Source organism: Chelonoidis abingdonii, chromosome 12 (assembly GCF_003597395.2).
Source record: "Chelonoidis abingdonii isolate Lonesome George chromosome 12, CheloAbing_2.0, whole genome shotgun sequence".
NCBI lineage: Eukaryota > Metazoa > Chordata > Testudines > Testudinidae > Chelonoidis > Chelonoidis abingdonii.
Genome location: NC_133780.1, coordinates 3,043,810 through 3,067,588, shown reverse-complemented (window position 1 = coordinate 3,067,588; position 23,779 = coordinate 3,043,810). Strand labels below are relative to the sequence as shown.

The following is a 23,779-nucleotide window of genomic DNA, read 5'->3' as shown; positions in this document are numbered from 1 at the left end:
GCCGTGCTGGGTCAGACCAATGGTCCATCTAGCCCAGTATCCTGTCTGCTGACTGTGGCCGGTGCCAGGTGCTTCAGAGGGAATAAACAGAACGGGGCAACTATCAAGTGATCCTGTTGGCCACTCCCAGCTTCTGGCAAACAGAGCTAGGGACACTCAGAGCGTGGGGTTGCTTTCCTGACCATCATGGCTTTCCTCCAGACTCGCCTCTTCCAGCAACTTCTCCTCTTTCCCACAACCCTTTTGCTGTCCCACCTGTCCCCTCACCCATTATGTTCTCCCCCTGGGTCTCCAAAGCCCTCCCCCACACTTCCCAACAATTTTCCTCTGCCTCCCCTCCCCAGGCAGCCAGAGCCCAGCTCACCCACTGAGCTGCCGCATCTTCTGCTGCATCCCGTAGCCATAGCGATTCCCCTCAGTGGGGTGTCACTGTGCATGAACGATGGGATGTTCGTGAATGCCTCAGGGGGGAACAGTTTACACGGACGTGGGTGGTAAATGGAATTTCCATCCTGGGGGAAATTCTCATGTTTTGGGACAGAAAGGTCAAAATATTTAAAATTTCCCACAGAACAGAAATTCTCTTCCCCTCGCCCCCCCAAAATGCTTTAGGTTGACCCAAAATGAAACATTTTCGTAAGACTGTGAGGCTGATGCCAGGCATCATGGGAATTGTAGTTCTTGGTTCTTCCATCCATGTTCTTTCCTATAGGTCCTGATTCCCATCTGGACTACACCTCCCATGATGCACTGCAGTGTCTTCCTTCCACCAAAATACCACATAAGAACATGCATGAGTGAAACACTGGGCTGTAGCCCATGAAAGCTTATGGTCAAATAAATTTGTTAGTCTCTAAGGTGCCAAAAGTACTTCTGTTCTTTTGGTGGATACAGACTAACACAGCTGCTACTCTGAAACCTGAAACACTGCAGTGCATCATGGGAGATGTTGTCTGGTCAACGACCAGGGACAAATAGGACTGGAAGAACCCAGAACTACAATTCCCATGATGTGCTGCAGTGGCCCCACAGGAAAACCAAAATGAAAATGTTTCATTCTGGGTTGACTGAAAATAAACATTTGAGTCAATTTCCGCAGTGAAAACATCTCATCCAGTGTACCTTTCCCTCCAGGAAATTTTGCTTTTGACACAATCAGATTTTCCATAAGGGAAAACTTTGAGTAGGAATTTTTCCAACCAGTCCCACTGGTGTCATCCACATTAACTGAGTGGGCCTCTCTGTCCTCCTCTGGTGCCTGCGCTATGGCAGAGATCTACAAGTCTCCTACAGGTGCAACCTCCATAGAATGAGCCCTGTAGCTCAGGCAGTAGAGGATCAGGCTTTTAAGATCCTCAGGTCTTGCTTCCAATCCCTGTTCTGCACCCAGCCACGGGTTTTTTGTAGCATTTCGCTGCACCCTAATACTGAGAAAGCGAATGAGGAAAAGGGACGCACAGGTTGTTGAATATGGTACCGTTGGTCCACTTCCAGGGCTGGCCCTTGCTTTGTTCCCTCCAGAGGCCAATCCAGTGGTAAGGGATCCCACTACAGCACAGCATGAAATCCTGTGGATAAGAACACACACACTATATCCTTAGCTGTATTACAGCCGCCTTCACGGGGATTAGGGCCCCCATGCGCTGGGTGCTGCACACACAGAAAGCTGGTCCCTCGCCCAAAGAGCTGCCAGTCAAACTACACAGGACAAAGGGGTTCACCCAAAATGATTTTTTGCACAGGAAAAATTTATTTAAAAAACCCCAAATACTTTCCCCTCCCCCCCGTTTCATAACTGGGCGATTTCCTCCCATTTTCTTACAGTTTCCCAACTTTGAGGAATCAGAGAACATAGGGCTGGAAGGGACCTCAAGAGATCATCATCCAGCCCCCTGTGCTCAGGCAGGACAAAACAGACCTAGACAATCACCTCCCATGTCTTATGTACAAAATTCCCATTAATAATACACCCCAGGATGAGATTAGCCTTTTTCTCAGCTGCATCACATTGTCGACTCATTTAATTTGTGGTCCACTGTAACACCCAGACCCTTTTCAGCAGCACTACTGCCTACGCAGGTATTCTCTATTTTGCCTTCATGCATTTGATTTTTCCTTCCTAGATGAAGTACTTTGCACTTGTCTTTATTGCTGGTTAAATTATATAGATACTGTATATAAAATGAGGCATATACTGTTGAGATAAAAATGTTCCTTTCTTTTTCAGAGTAAACTTTGCACTGCTTTCCTGCTGGGAAAAGTTTGGGAAATTGCTTTGTTTTGTTTTTTTTAAAGGTGGGTTTCCACACCTTTTCCCCATGCTTTTTATTTTTCCTCTGTTTTTCCAGTATAAAATGATGTGGGGAAAAGGAAAAAAAGGCGGGGGGGGGGATTTTGGAGTTAAAAAAAAAACTGAAATGACATTTGAAGTTAAAAATTTGGGAGAGAGGGAAAGAATCAACTTTTTTCTATTAAAAATGTCAAATTCTGCCCCGGAATTTCCATTTTACAACCAGCTTCTTGAATCTAAGAGCTGCATTAGGCCTTTGGGGGGCGCCAGGCTCTGGCATGTTTCTAGCTGTGGTTATGAATGTTTGTGTCTCTTCCTTACCAGCTCCGGCTGGGCATCAATGGAAGCCAGGGAGGCATTGAGGGAAGAGCAGTTGCTCTGGCTGTTGTTCCAGTTGTCTTTAGTCTCTGAGAAGTAGCAGCATTTCCTTTGGTATCCCACCCAGCTGTTCGGGCACGCAGCAGTGATGTGGGGTGGGCAGTCTGGGCAGGGGGGAGGCTTCTTGGCTGAAAATCATCAAGTAGCACAGTGGTGAGAGATGGACCTATCCCGGGTGTCTGTCTCTGCGTGGGAATCCTGGACGGAGAGGGCACTAAGACCCACACATCTCAGGCTGGGTTGTTATTTTGCATAGATCCTAAGACCAGAAGGGACCAATCTCTTGCCTGACCTCTTGCTTGACAGAGGTCTTAGAACTGCCCCAAAATAATCCCTCGAGCAGAGCTTTTACATCATCATCATCATCATCATCCCATCATGATTTAAAAACGGTCAGTGACGGAGAATCCACCCTGCTCCTCGGTAAATCGTTCCAAGGGTGAATAACGCTCACTGTTAACAGCTGCTGCCTTATCCCCAGTCTGAATTTCTCCAGCTTCAACCTGTTGGTGCCACTAGGTAAAAATACTCTTGTTTAAGGCCTGTGTAATGGGGCCTGTGTGAACCAAAGTACCTCCATGTTAGTATGATAAAAGTCTGTGTGTTAGCCTCACTATATTTTTGTAATCTTTTGTACTAAAATGCTGACTGTAATTTTCTGTATAATGTGCTAACTGTAACCACCTGTGTTATGAGCTAATTGCTAAACAATAGGGCTGTAGTTAGCAAAGCCAGTTGCTACTAAAAACTGCTAGTACTGAATAAAATAAATAAAAAGTAAATGTTATAGCCAAGGCCATGTGCCTAAGAAAGTAACCCACACAATAAATAGCATAGAAAAAAAAATACAAGAAGGAGGGGTTATAAATACGAGTACTCTGCCTGTGTGCAGTTTGCAGGATTTGAGATTGCATTCTCCCTCGCACCTTATTTGAGCTCAAATAAACTTGTGTTTGCTTCTCTACCCTGGGGTGTTTATTGGCGTGGTGCACACCGGGCAACGGACCCCCCTGCTGTTGCCCCCCTCGGGCACTTTGTGCCGGCAACAGTTCTTGGCACCCAACGTGGGGCTTGAGGCTAAAATTAGCCTTGCCCGGATCCCTCCTGGTGGTCAACGGATTGCAGCGACGACCGACGCCCAGCGCGCACCGGTGACTTCATTGGGGGCCTCGGCGGAGACGTGATCTGGCTGACCTCGGAGGGCACAACGGTGCAACGCGCTCGAGTAGTGGAGAAGCAGCTGCGGGCGACGGTGTGGAACCGGTCCCAGGCGACGGTGAGGAACCAGTCCCTTGGATAAGGTAGGAACAGTCCGGGTGTCTGGACTGTCTCTGTCAGTACCTGGGGACGCCCAGAGTCTACCTGCGACATGGGGCAGGGGCAGAGCAAGGCAGGGAAGGGAAGGTGTACCCCCCTAGAATGCATTCTAGAGAATTGGAAGGTGTTTGGTTCGGATCCGTTAACCAAGAATAGGTTAAAAAGGTTTTGTACAGTGAACTGGCCTCTGTATCAATTGGAGGGTCAGGAAAAATGGCCCGCTGAAGGCTCAGTAAATTACAATACTATCCTTCAATTACTATTGTTTTGTCAGAGAACAGGTAAATGGAATGAACATATGTATGCACAGCTGTTTATGATGTTAAGAAATAGGTCAACTCTCTTGCTAAGGTGCAATGTAACCCCAACTGTAAGGTATAGTGCAGTCCTGACAGGGTCGGTAGTAACTGATGCTAGTTTTCCAAACCCCTCCCCCGTTGTAATGGCAGAGCCGGTGTCCCCTTTGGCTACAGCACTCCCATCTTATGAAAGAAAGGTGCCCTCAGCCCCGGAGATTACTCTCCCAGTGGGAGTCTATCCGTTACTTACAGAGTCCCGAATATCCCGTCCAGGAGCACAGGAGTGTCCGGCAGAAACTCTGCAAGTGTATAATCATGTTCCTTTCGATCCCATGGCCCTAGCAGCCTTTAAAGCACAGGCTGGAAAATTTTCCACAAACCCAAGCCATTTTATCTCAGTTTTTGAGGGATGCCTAGTGAGTCACAAGCCTGACTGGGATGATTGCCAGGTTCTTTTAAAAACTTTACTCTCTGAAGTGGAGCGGACCCAGGTACTGGCAAAAGCTAGGGAGGGGGCAGAGCGAAGACATAAGGCAGACCGGAAACATGTCCCTGAACCAAAAGATTAAGTTCCCTTTAGAGGCCCCCAGTGGAACCCAAATAAAAAGGAGGATTTTGCCCGCTTATCTACTTATAAGGATTTGCTTTTACATGGTCTCAGGCACTCGGTGGTTAGGCACAATAATTGGGCAAAGCCCTATGACCTTGTGCAGGAGCCAAAAGAAACTCCAGTTGCCTTTTTGCAGCGCATTCGAGACACTATTTGGCAGAATACTAGTGCAGACCCTGATGATCAGGCAACTGAGGCCATGATAAAGGGCATTTTTCTCAGCCGTGAAGCTTTTGATATTAAAAAAAATTGCAAAAAAAGGAGGATTTAATGGGCATAACTATGGCACAGATTTTGGAAATTGCAAACAAGGCTTATAGCCTTAGAGAGAGGAAAAAGAAAAAAAAGCAAGTAAAAATAATGGTAGCGGCAGTGCAAGCTGGCACTAGGAAAGGGCCACGGGAAGGTGAAAGAGGAAGGGGAATGAGAGGCCGTGGACGTGGACGTCCTGGCTCACAAGAGAGACGTCTGGGTCCCAATCAGTGTGCTATTTGTCTGCAGGAGGAACATTGGAGACGTAAATGCCCTGAGAGGGAAGGTACCCAAATGATGGCAGCAGAGGATAATGAATAGGGGTGTCAGGGGAAACGGACCATCCCACCCCCAGAGCCCCGAGTAAAAATGCGGGTGGGAAACTCTAAAATAGACTTTTTAGTGGATTCTGGAGCAGCATGAACTGCTGTAAACCAGCCCCTCCAGCTGCCGGTGGCAGATTCCCTTACTGTGGTGGGTGCCACAGGAAAAGGAGCCAAGTGTCCAGTATATGCCCCAGCGGAATGTGCTTTGGGAAACAGAACTATATCTCACAAGCTGGTTTACCTCCCTAATTGCCCAACGCCCCTGCTAGGGCGAGACCTACTTTGTCGTTTAGGTGCCACCCTCCATTTCACTCAAGACAAAATAACTCTCACCCTACCACCCGAGAATGCATGAATAATGACCCTTGCAGTTGAACCCTCAGCCAGGCAAGCCCCAAAGTAAAGCCAGTGGAAAAATCAGATATACCCCCTGGTATGGGCATCAAAAATTCCAGAAAAAGCCACACACCAAACCCCAGTTAAAATTCAGCTCTTGCCAGAAAAAGGCCCGGTGCAAATCAAACAGTACCCAATCAAGAAAGAAGCCAGAGAGGGGCTACAGGAAACAATAGATCGCTTCCTACAGTATGGCGTGCTTCGAAAATGCCAGTCAGCTTGGAACACTCCTATCTTGCCCGTACAAAAGCCTGATGGCACGTACCGGCTGGTACAGAACCTTAGGGCAGTTAATAAACGGGTTAAAACTCTGCACCCCCTAGTCCCAAACCCATATACCTTGTTGGCCTCGGTGGGGGGGCAGTATACCCATTTTTCAGTTTTAAATTTAAAGAATGCATTCTTCACAATTCCGGTTGATACACTATCTCAGGAAATTTTCTCCTTCAAGTGGGAGGACCAAAGAAGGGTTAAAAAGCAGCTTTGCTGGACTGTGTTAGCCCAAGAATTTAAAAACTCCCCCACCCTTTTTGGTCAGGCCCTGACTAGGGACTTGGAGAAATGGAACAACGAGAATCAGGTCCTCCTTCTGCAATATGTAGATGATTTGCTAATTGCAGCTGTGGGTCTGACCCCTTGCCTTAAAGCCACTGCAAGCCTCCTGAGCTTTATTGGACTCCGAGAATATAGAGTAGCTAAAAGTAAGGCTCAGATTGGCCTCCCAGAAGTACGGTACCTGGGGTTCCACATAAGGCAGGGGGAGCGTCAGCTTTCAAATAAAAAAAAAGAAGCTATATGCCAAGTTCCTATCCCAAGCAATCGTAAAAGGCTCAGAGGATTTCTGGAAATGGTGGGCTTCTGCAGAATATGGATCCCAGATTTTGGATTATGGGCTAAACCATTGTATAAATGTGTCAAGGAAACAAATCAAGACTCTTTTTGCTGGTCTCCAGAAGCTAACAGAGCATTTAAAATTAAAAAAAAAAAAAATAATGGAAGCCCCAGCCCTGGGTTTACCAGACCTTTCTAAGCCCTTTCAATTGTATGTACATGAGCGAAAAGGAGTAGCACTGGGAGTGCTTACCCAGCTGTTAGGCACCTGGAAACGTCCTGTAGCTTACTTCTCCAAACAACTAGATCAAGTTGCAAAGGGATGGCCAGCATGTTTAAGGGCGGTTGCGGCAACTGCCCTGGTCTTAAAGGAAGCTGAAAAGTTAACACTGGAGGGGGTTGTACAAGTGTATACTCTCCATATGGTCCGGGCTTTGCTGGATGCCAAGGATGGTCTCTGGCTCACCCAGGCCCGGGTAGCTCGATACCAAACTAAACTTCTAAAGAACCCCAAAGTTACCCTATAGCCCTGCCCTTCCCTCAACCCAGCTACCCTGTTGCCTGAAACAGAGGAGCAGGAACACGACTGTCTAAATGTTATAAATGCCCAATACTCCAGTCGCCCAGACTTAAAAAATCAGCCACTCCCAAATGCGGAGTATGAATGGTATACTGATGGAAGCAGTGCTGTTATTAATGGCCAAAGGAGGGCGGGTTATGCTGTTGTAACTCTCCATGAGACAGTGGAAGCAGAAAGTCTGCCCGCCGAAACATCAGCCCAGCTGGCTAAATTAATAGTTTTAACTCGCGCGCTTAAACTGTCAAAAAAAAAAAAGAGTTAACATTTTTACTGATTGCAGATCTGCGTTTGGAGTGCTGCACGCTCGTGCAGGTCTGTGGAAGCAGAGGGGAATGCTGGCAGCTCAAGGCTCTCCGGTGAAACATGGGTCTCAGATCCTCCGGCTCCTAAAAGCTGTACAGCTCCCAGCGGAGATAACAGTAATACACTGCAAGGCACATCAAAAGAAAAACCAAGATGTTGCCGGGGCAATGCTCGAGCGGACAGAGAAGCCAAGCGCGTCGCCATCCTGAGCCTACCGACAACTAAAAACCCCCACATGCTCCATTCCTTCGGTGGGGGAGCTTGCGACTCCTCTGTACTCCTGTGAAGAAAAGCAGCTGGCTGACAGGCTCGGTCTTCAGGAAAAGGAGGGGTGGCTCCACTCCGCAGAGGGAAAGATTCTCCTGCCAAAGAGCCTAATCCAACCAGTGCTGCAAAGATTACATCAAACTACTCATGCTGGCAGGGAGGCCCTTGTCCTGCTAATAAATAAATATTTCCTAACTTCTGGACTTCATCCACTGGCCTCCCAGGTGCAGGCTAAATGCTTGGTCTGCCAAAAAAAACAACCCTCGACCAGGATCTTCAGTGCCACCAGCCACTCTGGAACCCACCCCAGGCCCAGGACTGGTGTGGCAAATAAATTTTACTAAGCTTCCTTGGACTCAAGGGTTTAAATACCTCCTTGTCTTGGTGGACCGTTTTAGTGGATAGCCCGAAGCCTACCCCTGCCGTAACTGCACAGCAAAAACAGTAGCTCTTAAATTCAGCAAAAAAATCATCCCTCGCTTTGGGCTCCCCCAGTGAATGAAATCGAACAACAAAACTCACTTCACATCAAAAATCATTCAGCGTATAGCAGACGCCCTGCAAATTCCTTGAAAGCTCCATACCCCATGGCAACCGCAAGCCAGTGGTGTGGTAAAGCATACAAATCAAACCCTTAAAAAACACCTCTCAAAAATCTGCCAAAAGGCTTCTCTACAATGGCCTGATGCTTTGCCCCTTGCCCTGCTTCGTATCCGGGTTCTCCCTAAGGGTAAATTAGGACTCAGTCCCTTCAAAATTGTTTTTAAAAGGGCATGGCCTATAAGTGGTACCCTGGTTCTGGCAGGAAAGTGGAAAATAGGGTGTGGGTTTTTATCACAGTATATGTGCTCTTTGTCTGCTGTTCTCTCTTCTCTTCACAGGTATACCAAAAATCTACAGCCATCTCCACTGAATGCTCCTGTCCACTCCTTGCAGCCAGGCAATTCCGTGCTCGTGTGTACCTGAAAGGACGAACCCCTGCAGAAACGGTGAAGGGGACCATACACAGTCCTGCTGGTTTCCCACACTGCGGCCAAGGTTGAGGGGCACAAGACCTGGATTCATCACTCTCGTCTAAAAAAAGTCTCCGCTCCATCATCAACGGACCAGCAAACTGTTCAGCCCACCAGTAATCCCAATAATACTAACCTTGAACTAAAACTGTTGTTTAAAAGACATAAGGGCCAAGCCCAACCTTCTTCAGTTTCTTAGGCCCTATATAGGTGGAAGCCCTCCTGTAAGGTCTCACATTCCCCCCATTAGTTGGCCATACTATTGCCCCCTTCAAGGGCGGTGGGTAGTACACGTTTTTGTATACAGGGGCGCCAATCAAAGGGTTCATGGGTTCTTATCACCCTCCTTTGGGTCCTACTTGGGTACAGGTCCGTAAAAAGCACCCTCGTCAGCGTTAAGTGTTAAATGCAGTGCTTCCCCTTTGGGCGCCCTAATTCCCTTCCCCAGAAGTACCCTAAAAACTGGCTGTGTCTGTTTTCTCAAAAATGGCCCAACCTACTAATATGGGTCATTTTGTTTCTTATATGCCTTTTAATTGTCCTTTTTATTCTTTGGGGTTTTGGCGACCTAGGGTTTTAGGCCCTCTGTGGCTCATTTGGGTTATAATTCTCCCTATTGGAATAGCCCAACTGCACGCTGGTTGGGGTCCCAATCCACCTAAGGATTTTACTGGTAACACCTTTAAAACCCTAAAAATTGCTTTTGCCCGTAAGTTTAATTTTTCCAACTGTTGGATTTGTGTCCAAATCCCACATCACGCTGCTGGGTTACCCTAAAAAGCTATTCCCCAAAACTGGTCAGACTTTTGTCAAAAATAAATGGTAACTAAAAACAGCACCTCTCACAATAAAGGTTTACGACTTAATTGTACCAAAGAGGCCCCTTATGGGTTACATAATGGCTCTTGGACTCCTTATTGTAATAGCACCTTTAAGCCCCAGTCTATTCGGTTGCGCTCTCCACCCGCTGGTCTCATATGCTATCAGCAAGCCAGTACAAGTAACCATACCTGGTTTGCAGGAAATAGTCCATGTACATTTTACGTTGGTCCTGGTATAAATTTTACTATCCCTCTAGTGAATGCCACTGGTCAGCAAACCGGCAATGCAACTTTCGCTCTTACCATAAATGCCACCCTACTGAACCAAAAAGGTAACAATGAAAAGGCTAGCTATGGTAAATCATTCTGGGTCTGTGGTAATAATGCCTATAAGTGGCTTCCTCATGGCTGGTATAAAAGTTGTTATTTGGGCTATCTTGCTCCTCCCCTTCGTGTCTTAACCCAGGCCCCTTTAGGTCGCCCCAGGTATCAGCAATCCCTATATGCCACCATCGAGCCTATCAAGGAGAAAGACAGGTTTAAAATAATATTCCTTCCATCATATGGGATGGAACAACTAGCCCAACTTTATCAAAGGCTCTCTGTGTTTCTCACTCAGTTTGCCAATGACACCCTGGCTAGCATCAGCTCTAAGCTTTATCAGCTCCAACTGCTGGCCCTACAAAACCGCCAAGCTCTGGATTATGTTCTGGCTTCACAGGGCAAAGTATGTGCCCTTACTAAAAAAAAATGCTGTACATATGTCCCAAAAAAATGTAAAGAACATCAATAAGCACATTTTATCCGCCAAGCAGGCTTTTAACCAGTGGAAGGCCCTGAAACAGGCTCCCTCCCTATTTAATACTGTCTTTAGTTGGCTGCCCAATCTTAAATGGGTGAAAACAGGGCTAATTCACATCCTGCTCACTGGTGTGGTATTGTGTCTTGTTATTTTCCTTTTGCTTATATGCTGTAAAGCATTTATTCATAAAGTTTGTACCTCCTACTCTCCAAAAGCAGCTATGTACCCCCTTATAAAAAATGCTAATATCATTTTACTTAACAACCTGTTATCCTTTAAATATAAAAAAACTCAGCCAAAAGTTTGTTAAGTGTTCTCAAAAAAAAAAATTGTTGGTGCCACTAGGTAAAAATACTCTTGCTTAAGGCCTGTGTAAACCAAAGTACCTCCATGTTAGTATAATAAAAGTCTGTGTGTTAGCCTCACTATATTTTTGTAATCTTTTGTACTAAAATGCTGACTGTAATTTTCTGTATTAATGTGCTAACTGTAACCACCTGTGTTATAAGCTAATTGCTAAACAATAGGGCTGTAGTTAGCAAAGCCAGTTGCTACTAAAAACTGCTAGTACTGAATAAAATAAATAAAAAGTAAATGTTATAGCCAAGGCCATGTGCCTGAGAAAGTAACCCACACAATGAATAGCATAGAAAGAAAGATACAAGAAGGAGGGGTTATAAATACTAGTACTCTGCCTGTGTGCAGGATTTGAGATTGCATTGTCTCTCGCCCTTATTTAAGCTCAAATAAACTTGTGTTTGCTTCTGTACCCTGGCGTGTTTATTGGCGTGGTGCACACCGGGCAACGGACCCCCCTGTTGTTGCCCCCCTCGGGCACTTTGTGCCGGCAACAAACTTCCAGCCACTGGATCGTGTTAGACTGAAGAGCCCATTGTTAAATATTTGTGCCTCAAGTAGGTATTTGTAGACTGGGATCAAGTCACCCTTTAACCTTCTCCTGTAAATAGATGGAGCTCTTCGAATCTACCACATAAAGCAGGTTTTAATCCTTCTTGTGGCTCAGCTCTGACCCCTCTCCAATTTATCAACATCCTTCTTGAATTGTGGGCACCTGAACTGGACACGGGTTTCCAGCAGCAGACGCACCAGAGCCAAATCCAGAGGTAAAATAACCCATCTTCTCCTACTCGAGATCCCCGTTTATACATCCCAAGGTCGCATGAGCTCCTTTGGCCATAGCGTCCCACTGGGAGCTCGTGTTCAGCCGATTATCCCCCATTACCCCCAAACCTTTGACAGAGCCCCTGCTTCCCTGGACAGAGCTCCCCCTCCCGGTTGTATGGTCACCATTTGCATGGGGTGGCTGGGGAGGACAGAGTGGAGCTAAGATGGCGTCATGACCCACTGTAACCATGCATCCAAATGGGCCTGTTGGCCATCTTAACTTCTGGCACCGTCGAGGTGCACCCATTCTGTCAGGTAAGGGGTGAAAAATGGGAGGGGTGGGCGCATTTCATGGACTCCTCCTTGACGTATCCTCCTCAGTGCACACATGTGACGGCTGCCACACCAGGGCTAGAACTGGGGCCCTCCAGAGCTAAGAGTGAGACCCGTAATATCGGAGCCGAGAGCCCCTAGGTGGGGCTAGAACAATTCACGTTCTCTGTAGCTGGGCCATAGGATGACCAGACAGCAAGTGTGAAAAATTGGGCTGGGAGTGGGGGAGTAATAGGAGCCTATATAAGAAAAAAAACCCAAAATTGGGACTGTCCCTATAAAATTGGGACATCTGGTCACCCTACTGGGCCCAAAGCCAGCCTGTCACACACACTTGCCAAGGCGTTTCACTCAGGAGAGCAAATCAGCCATTAAAACAGAAGGCAAAGGAGCCTAACAAGAGGGATGCGGGAAATGGTTTCCCCAACATCCTGCAAAAACGTTTGAGGTTTCAGAGAATTTTCCCTTCCTGAGTCGAGGAGAAAAGTCAAACGTTTTCATGAACTGAAAAGCCAGAAACAATTTCAGTTCGGGTCAACGGAAACTTTTACTAGCCATGTGATTTCCCAACGCACAGACGCATTAACTATGGGCAGAAATGCTGGCACATGCTCTGTAGCAAAACAGCACGAGTGAATGGCTGGCATATGTGAAGAGATGCTGGCTTTGTGCTTCCTATATTCCGGGGCCATTCAGGGCCCTGACCTTCCCCTGGTGTGATTTAGAGCAGCCTCAGGGGTGCTCTAACTTACCCTCTGCTTCTCAGGCTGCCTGGGAAGCACAGAACAGCTGTAATGCAGTGTGCTCTGGCCACAACCCCAACCCATCCCATCCCATCCCATATACCAGTTTCACACCAGCTGGGGTGGGGGTCCCGTGAACTTGGGGGATTTTCAGAGGGCTCTTTGCATCCACCATGAGTCCACAGAGTGGTGTCAAGTGGTCTAAGGATCCAGTCCAGAGTCTCCCACTCTCTACACAGTCCAACCCGATTCCTACAGCGTGTTCCTCCCTGTAGCCATTTCCAGTGAGGCCAAGCAGCCAGCGCCTCACTCTAACACTAACAGCTGTCACCGCACACTCCCTACCATGTGTCTTCTTTAAGGAATCCTGGGAACTCTTTTGTTCCTGGGGGCAGGACGCACACACTCCAACACACCCCTTTCCGCTGCACCATCCATACCCAGCCAGGAATGGGAAGAATCCGTACAGCACGGCAGATTCTCTGTGTCATGTGAGTTTTACGGAGGAGATTTGGCACAGAAAAAGCATTTAGAAATGCTCCCAAAGCCACGAGAGACTGGCCTGGATCAGGGAACTGAATCCTGTGCCTGAGGCTCCCAGTTGCATTTTACACACAGTACTGTGGATGAGGGAATAGGAACAAGAATAAATGGACTGGAAACATTTTAGAGACGTGCTGTGAGCAATGGCCACACGGTGGCACCCAAACCTACAACAATTTAAGGTGAGACTGGGCGTTGGATGACACAGGGAGTGGGAGGCAGGGAAACCCACCACTGTATCCCTACAACACTACCCAGGCCTGGGATCTAAAGGGGCTGCTTCCAAGGGGGCAGGGAACAGGGTTAGGCCCTTCCACTTTGGGGAAAAGGGTCTGGAGAGAGATTTCCCCTCTGAAAAGGAGCATGTGCTTCAATGGAGGAGTCAGACCAGGGCAAAGACGGGGTGAGAAGAGACCATGGGAAACACAAGTGGGCACCGTGACTTTCGGGCTAGGACAAGCAGTCAATGAAGATCCAGTGACAAGGAATGAGAATCAGCTGGGTTAGTAATGACCCTTCAATCACCTGCCAGTGCAATTATGGTGATGATCAAAGCTGTGATGACGACAGTAACGATAATTGGGATCCGTTTATCTTTAATGCATTTTAGGCTGAAATCTGAAAAAGAAAAAAAAAAAAAATGAAAGGAGACAAAGGTGTTTCAATAGCAAATGCTGCCGGGCCCTGATCTCAGCTTGGGCAGGGACTGTCTCTCCCTGTGAGTCTGTGCAGCGCCCGGTACAACGGGGCCCTGATCTCAGCTGGGGCAGGGACTGTCTCTCCCTGTGGGTCTGTGCAGCGCACGGCACAATGGGGTCCTGATCTCAGCTGAGGCAGGGACTGTCTCTCCCTGTGGGTCTGTGCAGCACCCGGCACAACGGGGCCCTGATCTCAGCTGGGGCATGGACTGTCTCTCCCTGTTGGACTGTGCAGCACGCAATGGGGCTCAGCTGCTGTCTCTCGATGTTACCATATTGTACCTAATAAATAATGTAATTATTTACCAACATTTCTTCCCCTTTCTTCCACCGGTCCGTGACCTGCCAGCATTAGGCCAGTCACCCCTCCACCTATCAGAAAGCAAAAGAAACTGTCATTTAAGGTCAGATCATACAGTCCCCTCCACGCAGGGCCCAGTGCTGTGTCCGAAGCCCAGGCCTTTTGAAGTGTCCATCACTGCTTCCCCTCCCCCTGTGCATCCCAAAGTGACTGGCATTCCCAATCTTGCTATCCCCACCCCACACAGCCCACACTTGGCCTGGCTGAGGGGCTCCAAGCAGATTAGAGAGCATGCCAATGCAATTCACAAATTGTGTGCCATGTCCCCCTCGAGTGGCTGGTAAGAGGATAAAATCTCTGCCAACATTTCTGTTAGCATAACAACAACTCTGGCTCTTCCTGTTCTCCAGAGAAATCTCCAATCCCTCTTGGAATTCTGCTAAGTTCTTGGCCTTAAGATCATCGGTTGATGTCACCTAGCAGCCAGTTCCACCATCTAATTACCCAGTGTGTGAAAAATTGTTTCCACTGATCAGTTTGAAGTTCCCACCTTTCCATTCCATTGACTGTCCACTTCGTGCTAGTGCTAGACACAGATCTACCTTCTCTATCCCACCCATTATCCTGTCCCTTGTACCTGTCTCCTCTCCAAGGTAACAGTCTCTGTCTTTTCAAGCTCTATTCATAGGAGAGTTTTCCCAGGCCCTTGAGCCTTCTCGTCACCTCTCCCTGAACCCCTCTAGTTCTACAATATCCTTTTCGAGACGGGGCGCACACAGTATTTCAGATTTTCAGCCTTTCACTACACCAGATCTCCTGTTGGCCATAGAGTCCTTCAGGGTAGAAAAGACCCAAAATGCTAACGTTAAAAAACAAGCCTGAACCAAAGAGCAAAAAAGCTCCTTGTTTCCTGTCTTTATCTCTCATAAAAAAGAGGGGGAACCCACCCACTGTATTTTTGTCCCTTTGCCAATCACATTGCAGGCTCCCTGTTAATTAAGACTAAAGGATTTATTAATTACTGGTATCGCTTGTTGCTTCACCGGTCTCTTCTGCCATTTTCTGGACAATCAGCAGCGAGACTGCTGTGTCGCCACCTACCAGGAAGGAACAGAGACAGTCACTCAGAGTGGGTTATTTTAATTACGCATTTCTCCTTTAAAGCCTTCAGAACGTACCATGTGCCAAATGCAACAGTCAATGCCCAGTCCAACCTCTCACTGTGTCATCAAGGTGTTTTCAGTGCAACCGTCACCATGTGAGAACCACAGTTGTGGCCTCCCCCAGCCTTAATATCCTCCAATACCCAACAGTCCCCACCCCTCCTTCAGAGAGTCATAGATTTTAACACTCGAAATCAGGCTGTCAATTAATTGCAGTTAACTCACGCGATTAGCTCAAAAAATTAATCACGATTAAAAAAAATTAATTGCGATTAGTTTAGTGGGGTTTAGGACACACCCACTGATCAGACAGATCTCCTGGCTGATGAAGGGGTCCTTAATGTAATGGGTGCACAGGGTTCCCCAAACAAGGGCTTAGTAAGTAAGAGCAATGGGCCAGTGCTGCACATTCTCCTGCTCCAGCTACTGGCCTCTGGGCCACCAAATTTCCAACCTTCACTTACACCAACCACATGGCTACTTTTAAGGCATTAAACAATGTGACCTCCACTGGCACCAGGCCTTTAACTCAAGGGACACACAGAATTTCCTTTCCACCGTGGCTTCAGTGGTACGGGCTGCTGGGCAGGGCGGGCGAGACTTTGCACAGACTCCTGGGAATACAGATGGCTCTTGTCTGTCTCCCTAATTCCAGCCCTTCGCGTTGCCAATTCTATCTCATCACCGTAGCTCCTGAGAATCTCTCATGTACTCGGTGCCAACGCACCTACGGTTAATATTATTAGCTACTTCACTTGCAGAAGTCTCACAGGGCATCAACCAAGACTGAACCCCCGTTGTGCCGGGCACTGCACAGACACACAGCGAGAGACAGTCCCTGTCCCAGCTGAGATCAGGGCCCCATTGTGCCGGGCGCTGCACAGATCCACAGGGAGAGACAGTCCCTGCCCCAGCTGAGATCAGGGCCCCGTTGTGCTGGGCGCTGCACAGATCCACAGTGACAGTCACTACCCTAGCGAGATCAGGGCCCCATTGTGCAGACAGTCTCTGACCCAAGAGCTCACAATCTAACCACACAAAGGGCGGGAGGGGAAAGAGTGCAGAGAGGGGACTTGCTCAGAGTCACACCACAGTTTAGTGACAGAACTAGGATAAGAACCCAGGTCTTCTGTCACCCACTCTGTTGCTCCGGGTACTAGATTACAGCATAACCGTGTTTTTTTTGTTCTGATTAGCATGGGCCTGGCTGGAGCCCTTGGCATAACAACAGTGTGACCAAAGTAGGCCTGACCTTGACAAAATAGGTTTTAGCTCACACCATATCCTGAGCAGAGAGGATGGTACAAAAACACACAGATCTCTCAAGAGACTAGTCAGCACATTCCCGAGAGATGGTTCAGGAACACACTGACCCCTCATACGACAAGGAGGGGATGACAGAATAACAGATCAGGATGTTTTGGCGAAACTAGAAGGTACAAGGCCAAGGGTGGTAACAAATAATGTCTGTACTGATGCCTAAAGAGGAGAAGCCAGAGGAGGGGTGACTTTTCGCTGATCTAGAGGACAGGATCCTGGTGCGCTGACTGAGCAGACTGAGAGTGTCCTTGTGGCTCCTATGGAACACTAGCACTGTGGTGTGTCGACAATGAACCTGGCCGAGCGCCTTAGCCACTGAACCGAGCCTGGGGGCTTATGAAAAACACACTGAATGAACTCGCTGCGCTGTGAGCGGGAACAACGCTGCAGCATCAGCCACGCCCCGCAGAGCGGACGACAGTCAGTCATTGAAAATGGCCAAACTTACAGAAACAGCTGAGTATCAGGGATGCTGAAAATCAGGTTCTTTCCCCAGTTCAATGGACAGCAGGGCCCATTAAGATCATCTCGTTAACCACAGGCCAGAGACCCTCCCCGGCAGCGCGTCCGGCATCCAGAACAGTGACGTGTTAAACAGAGCGTGTGTTTCAGAAAGATAGCTAATCTCAGTTTACTGGTTTTGCCTGCCATGGGAACCCCTTGGCCTTGGAGAGTTGTTCCAGTGACTGATTAACCTGTGAAAACAGATAGTGTTTCTGCAGCCTGATTTTCCCCACCCTCAGCTTCCTTCTGCTGGTTCTGCTTTTGTCTGCTCCATGCCAGGGACTTCCCTGAGGCTGCCCAGCATGGCGTCTTCAGCCACGGTGCTTTTTTAGCCTGGCTTTCTCTGCAGGCAGCAAACAGGAAAAGGCGTGTGATCCCCAGAGCGGCGTTACCAAGGTGACAGCGGTTGCTAGGCTCCCACCTGAGGCCTGGGCTACCCGAAGAAGTGATTCCGGAGTAAGCTAGGGAGAGACATGAAAGGGCCAGAGCTGTTCTGGAATAACTCCCAGGGCGGGCGCTCTCGTTCTGAAATACGATCACCTCGTTCTGGTTCAGCTTCACCCACTTCTGAAACAAGAGGAGCTATTCTGGAGCAGCTCGGCCCACGGGAGCTATTCCGGTCCATTTCCCCATGTAGACAAGCCCTCGGAAGGTGTTTGATTGTGAGAGTCAGATGTGAGCTTGGAGAAGGCTAAACCACCCCTCCAGAAGGTCGAGGAGCCATGACAGTGCAGTGGATTCTCTCCCCACCCGCCCTTGAACTCCTTATGCCGCTGGACTTGCTCAGAAGCCCTGTGTCCCCCTCCTACACAGCCCCCAGCATAGAGGCCTTCTGGGGGTGCAGCTAGGGCTAGGAGTGAGCATGATTCTGCAAGGCTGCTGCAAATTAGAGTAGCTCTGGGGCTGCTCTAACTTGCACCAACATCCCCAGAGCAGACCTGAAAAAAGAGACCCTCTGGTGGTTTAGGCGTTGCAGCCCCACTGCCTGGGCTCTGATCCCTGTGCTGACACCTCAACATCTACCCTTGTCCCTTCTTCCTGTCAGAACTCCAGGGGTTAAAGAAAGGGGGAGCTAAAAGGCTTTGCAGCTCCTCTTCTGTTCTGGCTGGTGCAGACAGGATGCCCCCTTCCTGTTTCTATCGACTTCAACACCCATGGACTCCTGTGGGACAGGATGGTCTAGCACCAATAGGGTGACCAGTCAGCAAGTGTGAAAAATTGTGACAGAGGGTGAGGGCTAATAGGAACCTATATAAGAAAAAGCCCCAAATATCAGGACTACTCCTATAAAATCAGGACATCTGGTCACCCTAAGTAGAAAGGGTACCATGCTGGGTCTCAGAAGAGCTCAATTATGTTTGCAGCTCTGCCCCTGCTTTCCTAGGTGACCTTGGGCAAGTCCCTGCTCTGTGACTCAGTTTCCCCTCCTGCCCCATTCCTTCTGGTGCATTTCACTTGCAAGCTCCCTGCCTCTGAGTGTGTGTGTCTGTTCTGTGCCCAGCACAGTGGGATCTTGGTCTTGGTCAGGGCCTCTAGACCCCACAGTAATAACACAACCAGCAAAGTAACAGCTAATTGGGAGTGGGAGACATCAGATGACACCCAACGGAGCTCAGCTGAGGCACTTCAGCTGAAAGTCTGGTGCTGGCTTAATGAGGAAGATGAGGCTGATTTGGCCTTCATTACAATCACAGCTCTTAAATGCTAGAACTTTCACTTCTCACTCTCAATTCACAGACCTAATTTCCTTCCTCTCAGACATTTTCAGGCGGGATTGGTGGAGCGAGACTTTTAATTGAACTTGAGACTTTCACATCGATGGGCCTTGGAGGCTTTTAGCTTTGGAGCCATTGTTACGTGCTGTGCATTTACTGAGCCAGGGTGGAACGGCAGCGAGAGCCGGGGCTGACGGCATGTTTAGGCAACAAATATTTTGGACTGACAATGCTTAAAAGCAAAAATCCAAGAAGGCAGCTTGTCCCCGAGCTCCTCAAAGAGCCAGTTTATCAAATTATAGGATCCGAAAAATGTCGGGTGGGAAGGGACCTCACAGGTCATCAAGTCCAGCCCCCTGCGCTGAGCACGACCAAGTAAACCCAGATGGGGGTTTGTCCAACCTGGTCTTAAACACCTCCGGTGACGGGGATTCCATAACCTCCCCTGGAAGCCTGTTCCAGAGCTTAACTCCCCTTAAAGTTATATTTTTTCCTAATATCTCACCTAAATCTCCCTTGCTGCGGATTCAGCCCATTACTTCTTGTCCTGCCATCAGTGGCCATGAAGAACAATTGATCACAGTCCTCTTTATAACAGCCTGCAAATACATTAAGGGCTGCTATCAGGTCCCCCCTCAGCCTTCTCTTCTCACGATTAAACACATCCAATTCTTTCATCCTTTCCCCATAAGTCATAAGAAAAGCCGTACTGGGTCAGACCAAAGGTCCATCCAGCCCTGTATCCTGTCCACCGACAGTGGCCAATGTCAGGTGCCCCAAAGAGAGTGAACCTAACAGGTTATCATCAAGGGATCTCTCTCCTGCCATCCGTCTCCACCCTCTGACAAACAGAGGCTGGGGACACCATTCCTTACCCATCCTGGCTAAGTTGGGTTTTCTAAACCTTTTATCACTTTTCTTGCTCTCCTCTGAACTCTCCCCAAATTGTCCACATCTTTCTTAATGTCCAGAAATGGGCACCGTACCCCAGATGAGGTCTCACCAGCACCGAACAGAGCTGGACAATGACCTGCTCTGTCTTCCACACGGCACTTGTGTTCAGGCACCTCGGAATGATATCAAACCGTTTTTTGAAACTGCATCACACTGTTGTCTCACATTCAAGTTTTTTGATCCACTAGAACCCCCAGATCCTTTTCCCCACTACGATCACCTGGCCAGTATTCCCCAGCTGGTAGTTGTCCATTTATTTTTTTCTGCTTATTACTTGTCCGTATTGAATTTCATCTTGCTAATTTCAGGCCAATTCTCCAATTTATCAAGGTCACTTTGAATTCTAATCTTATCCTCCAATGTGCTTGCAACCCCTCCTGGCTTGGTATCAGCCTCCCATTTTATAAGCGTTTGCTCCACTCCATTATCCAGGTAATTACTGAAAATGATGATTAGCCCCTGACCTACAACTGACCGTGCTAAAGCCTACTAGATACATCCTCTCAGCTGGACAGCGAACCATTGATAAGTACTCTGAGCACAATCAGTTGTGCACCCACCTTACAGTCATTTCTTCTAGACCACATTCCTCAGTTTGCTTGTGAGAATGTCACGTGGGACTGTGTCAAAGGCCTTGCTAAAATCAAGATATATCACGTCTCCTGCTTCTCCACTAGGCCAGTGACCCTGTTAAAAGAAGGAAATAAGGTTGGTATAGTTAGTATGATTTTTTTCCTGAGCAATCCATGTTGACCCTCACTTATCACCCTGTTATCCTCTAGGCTAGGGGCTTGCACACTGATTGTTTTATCATTTGTTTTAGTTCCTTTCCCGTGATCGAAGTTAGACTGACTGGTCTATAATTCCCTAGGTTCTCTTTCTTCCCCTTTTTAAAGGTGGGTCCAATGTCTGCCCTGCTCCATTCCTATGGGACCTCACCCACCTTCCATGAGATCTTGAAGAGAATCACTAACAGTTCAGAGATGATTTCGCCTGCATCGTCACTGCAAAGTGGGCAGGTTCCAGGCGCTCAGAAATGACCCAGGGTACGTCTACACTGCAAAACACCCATGGCAGCGAGTCTCAGAACCCGGGACTAGAGACTCGGGCTTGTGCTACGCCGCTAAACAGGGGGAGACCCACCCTTCTCACCGAGCTTCAGGGCAGGAACTTCTACGTGGCTCCTTTTAGCACCATTGTGTGTAGACTCAGGCTCGGAGATGAACATCTGTCACAGGTGGTTTGTTCTCTCTTGCTCTATGCCCATGGGGTGAATTGCCAGTGCCCTGGAGTGTTTTGTTTTGGCAGGTGTCAAGGCTAATTTGCCACTCTGGCACTTCAAATGCAGAAGGTGGGGGCCCGCACGGATTTTAAAAAATTAATTCTGGCCGCTTCCGGCTTATATTAAATTCCCAAGGTTACAGCTTTTCTCTAACCTTGGCTTGGTAAACACTGCCATCACCCAAATGCAAAATAAAATAAATAAACTCTTTCAACCCAGGAAGGAACACTTGGGAATTCCTTCCCAAGTCAAATAACATGCACAAACCTCTTAGGACACCAAAAACCCAATCCTGTTCTTAAAGGTAAATTTTATTAAAAACAAGGAAACTCTTTCAACCCAGGAAGGAACACTTGGGAATTCCTTCCCAAGTCAAATAACATGCACAAACCTCTTAGGACACCAAAAACCCAATCCTGTTCTTAAAGGTAAATTTTATTAAAAACAAGGAAACTCTTTCAACCCAGGAAGGAACACTTGGGAATTCCTTCCCAAGTCAAATAACATGCACAAACCTCTTAGGACACCAAAAACCCAATCCTGTTCTTAAAGGTAAATTTTATTAAAAATAAGGAAAAAATTACATCTGGAACTTAGGCTTTTTCCTAGAACTTAAAAGAAACAATTACAAAAATCAAACATCCAAAAGAGCTTTCTTGGGGGTTCAGCTTAAAGGTTTCAAGCAAACAAAGGCATCTGGCGTTCGCACAGAGGAGTTACAAGGCAGTAAGAAATAAAAGAAATAACCCTAATCGCGTCTAGCTAAACATTCTGATCTACTTACACAGCTGGAGCTCAGGTAAGTAGTTCTAGGCATGATATAATAAATTTATGATCATGCCTGGCTTCAGCTGCTTATAGCCCGGCTGCTCTGTCTCTCCAGCCCAGAGAACAACAAAGGGGAAGTTTCATTCCCTATTTTATAAAGTCCTACCTTCCCATTGGCTCTTTTGGTCAGGTGCCCACTTTTTTTTCCTCTTTACCTGGGGGACATTTTAACCCGTTACAGGTGAAGCAAGTAACAAACAGCTACCAAGCAGAAATTTACAGCTAACTGGCTGGCTGGGTGTCCATCAAAGGGAGCTACCCCCTTCCATTTATCACAGCAGGGTTGTGTTGTTAACGCACACACTGCCCTGTGTACTAAATAGCAACGTTTGTTGCTAGTCATAAAAATCTCCAGGCTGTAGCAGCTTTTTTCTGCTTCCAAGGATTTGCCTTTGCCGCAGGGTTAGCTGGAGGGGCCACTCAAGTGTTGCCCTGAGCCAGCTCCCATGCACACCTATAAACTTCTAGCCTGAGTGAAGCGGTGCCGTAACCATGACCCAGCCAGCCCACGGGGGCTGGGGGTCCCATAGCTCGAGCGCTGCTGATGTCAGAGCTAGTACTGCAGTTGGGCCGTCGTTAGCACAAGTCGTCGGGCACAAACGCTCTGCCCTGCCAGTCTCTGTGCTGCCCATGAAATCACCCAGTGGCTCGGCCGCGGTTCTGCAGCGTGGATCACTGGGCTCAGTCGAGTGCAGCGCCTCGAGCTGGCTGTGACCACAAAACCCTCTGGGCCTGGAGTGTTGTTACATTACAAAAGGGGGGGGCACTTTGTAGCATGTGCTGACTGGCCTCATTGCACCCACCAGGGGCTCCTGGATCTCCCCTTATCCTGTCCCTGATGCCTCCTTCCTCTACTTCCCCTTGCAGGCACTTCCTGCAACCGCCCCCAAACTTCCCCCTGGCAAGGCTTCCCCATGCCCCCCCTTGGTTCCTGTCACGCAGACCCAAAGCACAAGGCCACAGTCCCAGACAGAAAGTCTATTGTGATTACCAAGCAACCACACCTCCGCACACCAGCAGAGCTTTCCCCATCCCCACTCTTCTTTCTTATCAGGCTTAATCAGACCTGTAGTGCCTGCCCCCGCCCTGCCCCACCCCTTACAATTTATGGCCACGTTCCCTTTTGGAGGATCAGGAGTCTGGGGGCTTCATCACCACTTCTTTTTTACCCCATGGGAGCAGGACTGGCGCTAGGGGTTTTAGCACCCCGTGCCCTGGTCCCGCGGGAGGTCCACCGGAGCCGCGGGAGCAGCCGATCATCCGCAGGCACGACTGCAGCAGCTCCACCGGAGCCGCCTGCTGCCCCCTCCGGCAAAATGCCACCCACCAATAATCCTGGCGCCCTAGGCGATTGCCTAGGCCGCCTAAATGGACGCGCTGGCTCTGCATGGGAGGGGTAAGGAGGGAGCGGGCGATTCGGCCGGGCAGGGTCCCCCTACACACACCCCCTCTCTCATTTCTTGACTGGTTGCTTGACCTTGGCTTGGGTTAGGAGTCGGGCAGTCTTCAAGTGTCCGCTCGTCCTTCAAACTCCCACCACCTCCAGCGAGACATTCACTCTCTTCCTTCTCGTCTCATTGGGTGCCATAAACCTCATCTGGCCGTGGGCAGATGCAACACACAGAGTCTTTGTTCACCCGTTAGTGAGGATGTAAGAATATCAAAAGTCAAACAGGTAAATGAACCCCAAATTCTATCTCAGGCTAATAAACAGGCCTAAATACCAGATGATCATCACTAACCCCCTGGCAGGGGTTCTCTGCACCCCCACCTGTGTCCCCTCAA

The 23,779-nt window shown here is 48.4% G+C and overlaps 1 protein-coding gene and 1 long non-coding RNA gene across 3 annotated transcripts in view; one reads left to right on the top strand and one right to left on the bottom strand.

Moving 5' to 3' along the window:
- The window catches only part of LOC116829183 (C-type lectin domain family 2 member B-like), an 86,524-nt gene that overhangs the window by 5,810 nt on the left and 56,935 nt on the right, over positions 1-23,779 (bottom strand). Inside the window, exons 1-5 of one of the 2 annotated variants that reach the window (XM_032787878.2) lie at positions 15,251-15,319; positions 14,234-14,299; positions 13,755-13,847; positions 2,612-2,796; positions 1,459-1,568 (exon numbers count right to left, since the gene is read on the bottom strand). In XM_032787878.2, the coding sequence (XP_032643769.1) occupies positions 1,459-1,568; positions 2,612-2,796; positions 13,755-13,847; positions 14,234-14,299; positions 15,251-15,287 (491 nt within the window). In that variant the 5' untranslated portion in view covers positions 15,288-15,319. Of the gene's footprint in view, positions 1-1,458; positions 1,569-2,611; positions 2,797-13,754; positions 13,848-14,233; positions 14,300-15,250; positions 15,320-23,779 lie in introns of those variants that run through there. The other variant, XM_075071553.1, reaches the window with a different exon arrangement.
- Positions 15,237-16,012, top strand: LOC142047628 (uncharacterized). The gene is made up of 2 exons (XR_012656895.1): positions 15,237-15,317; positions 15,912-16,012. It is a non-coding gene; the product is annotated as an uncharacterized LOC142047628 (long non-coding RNA).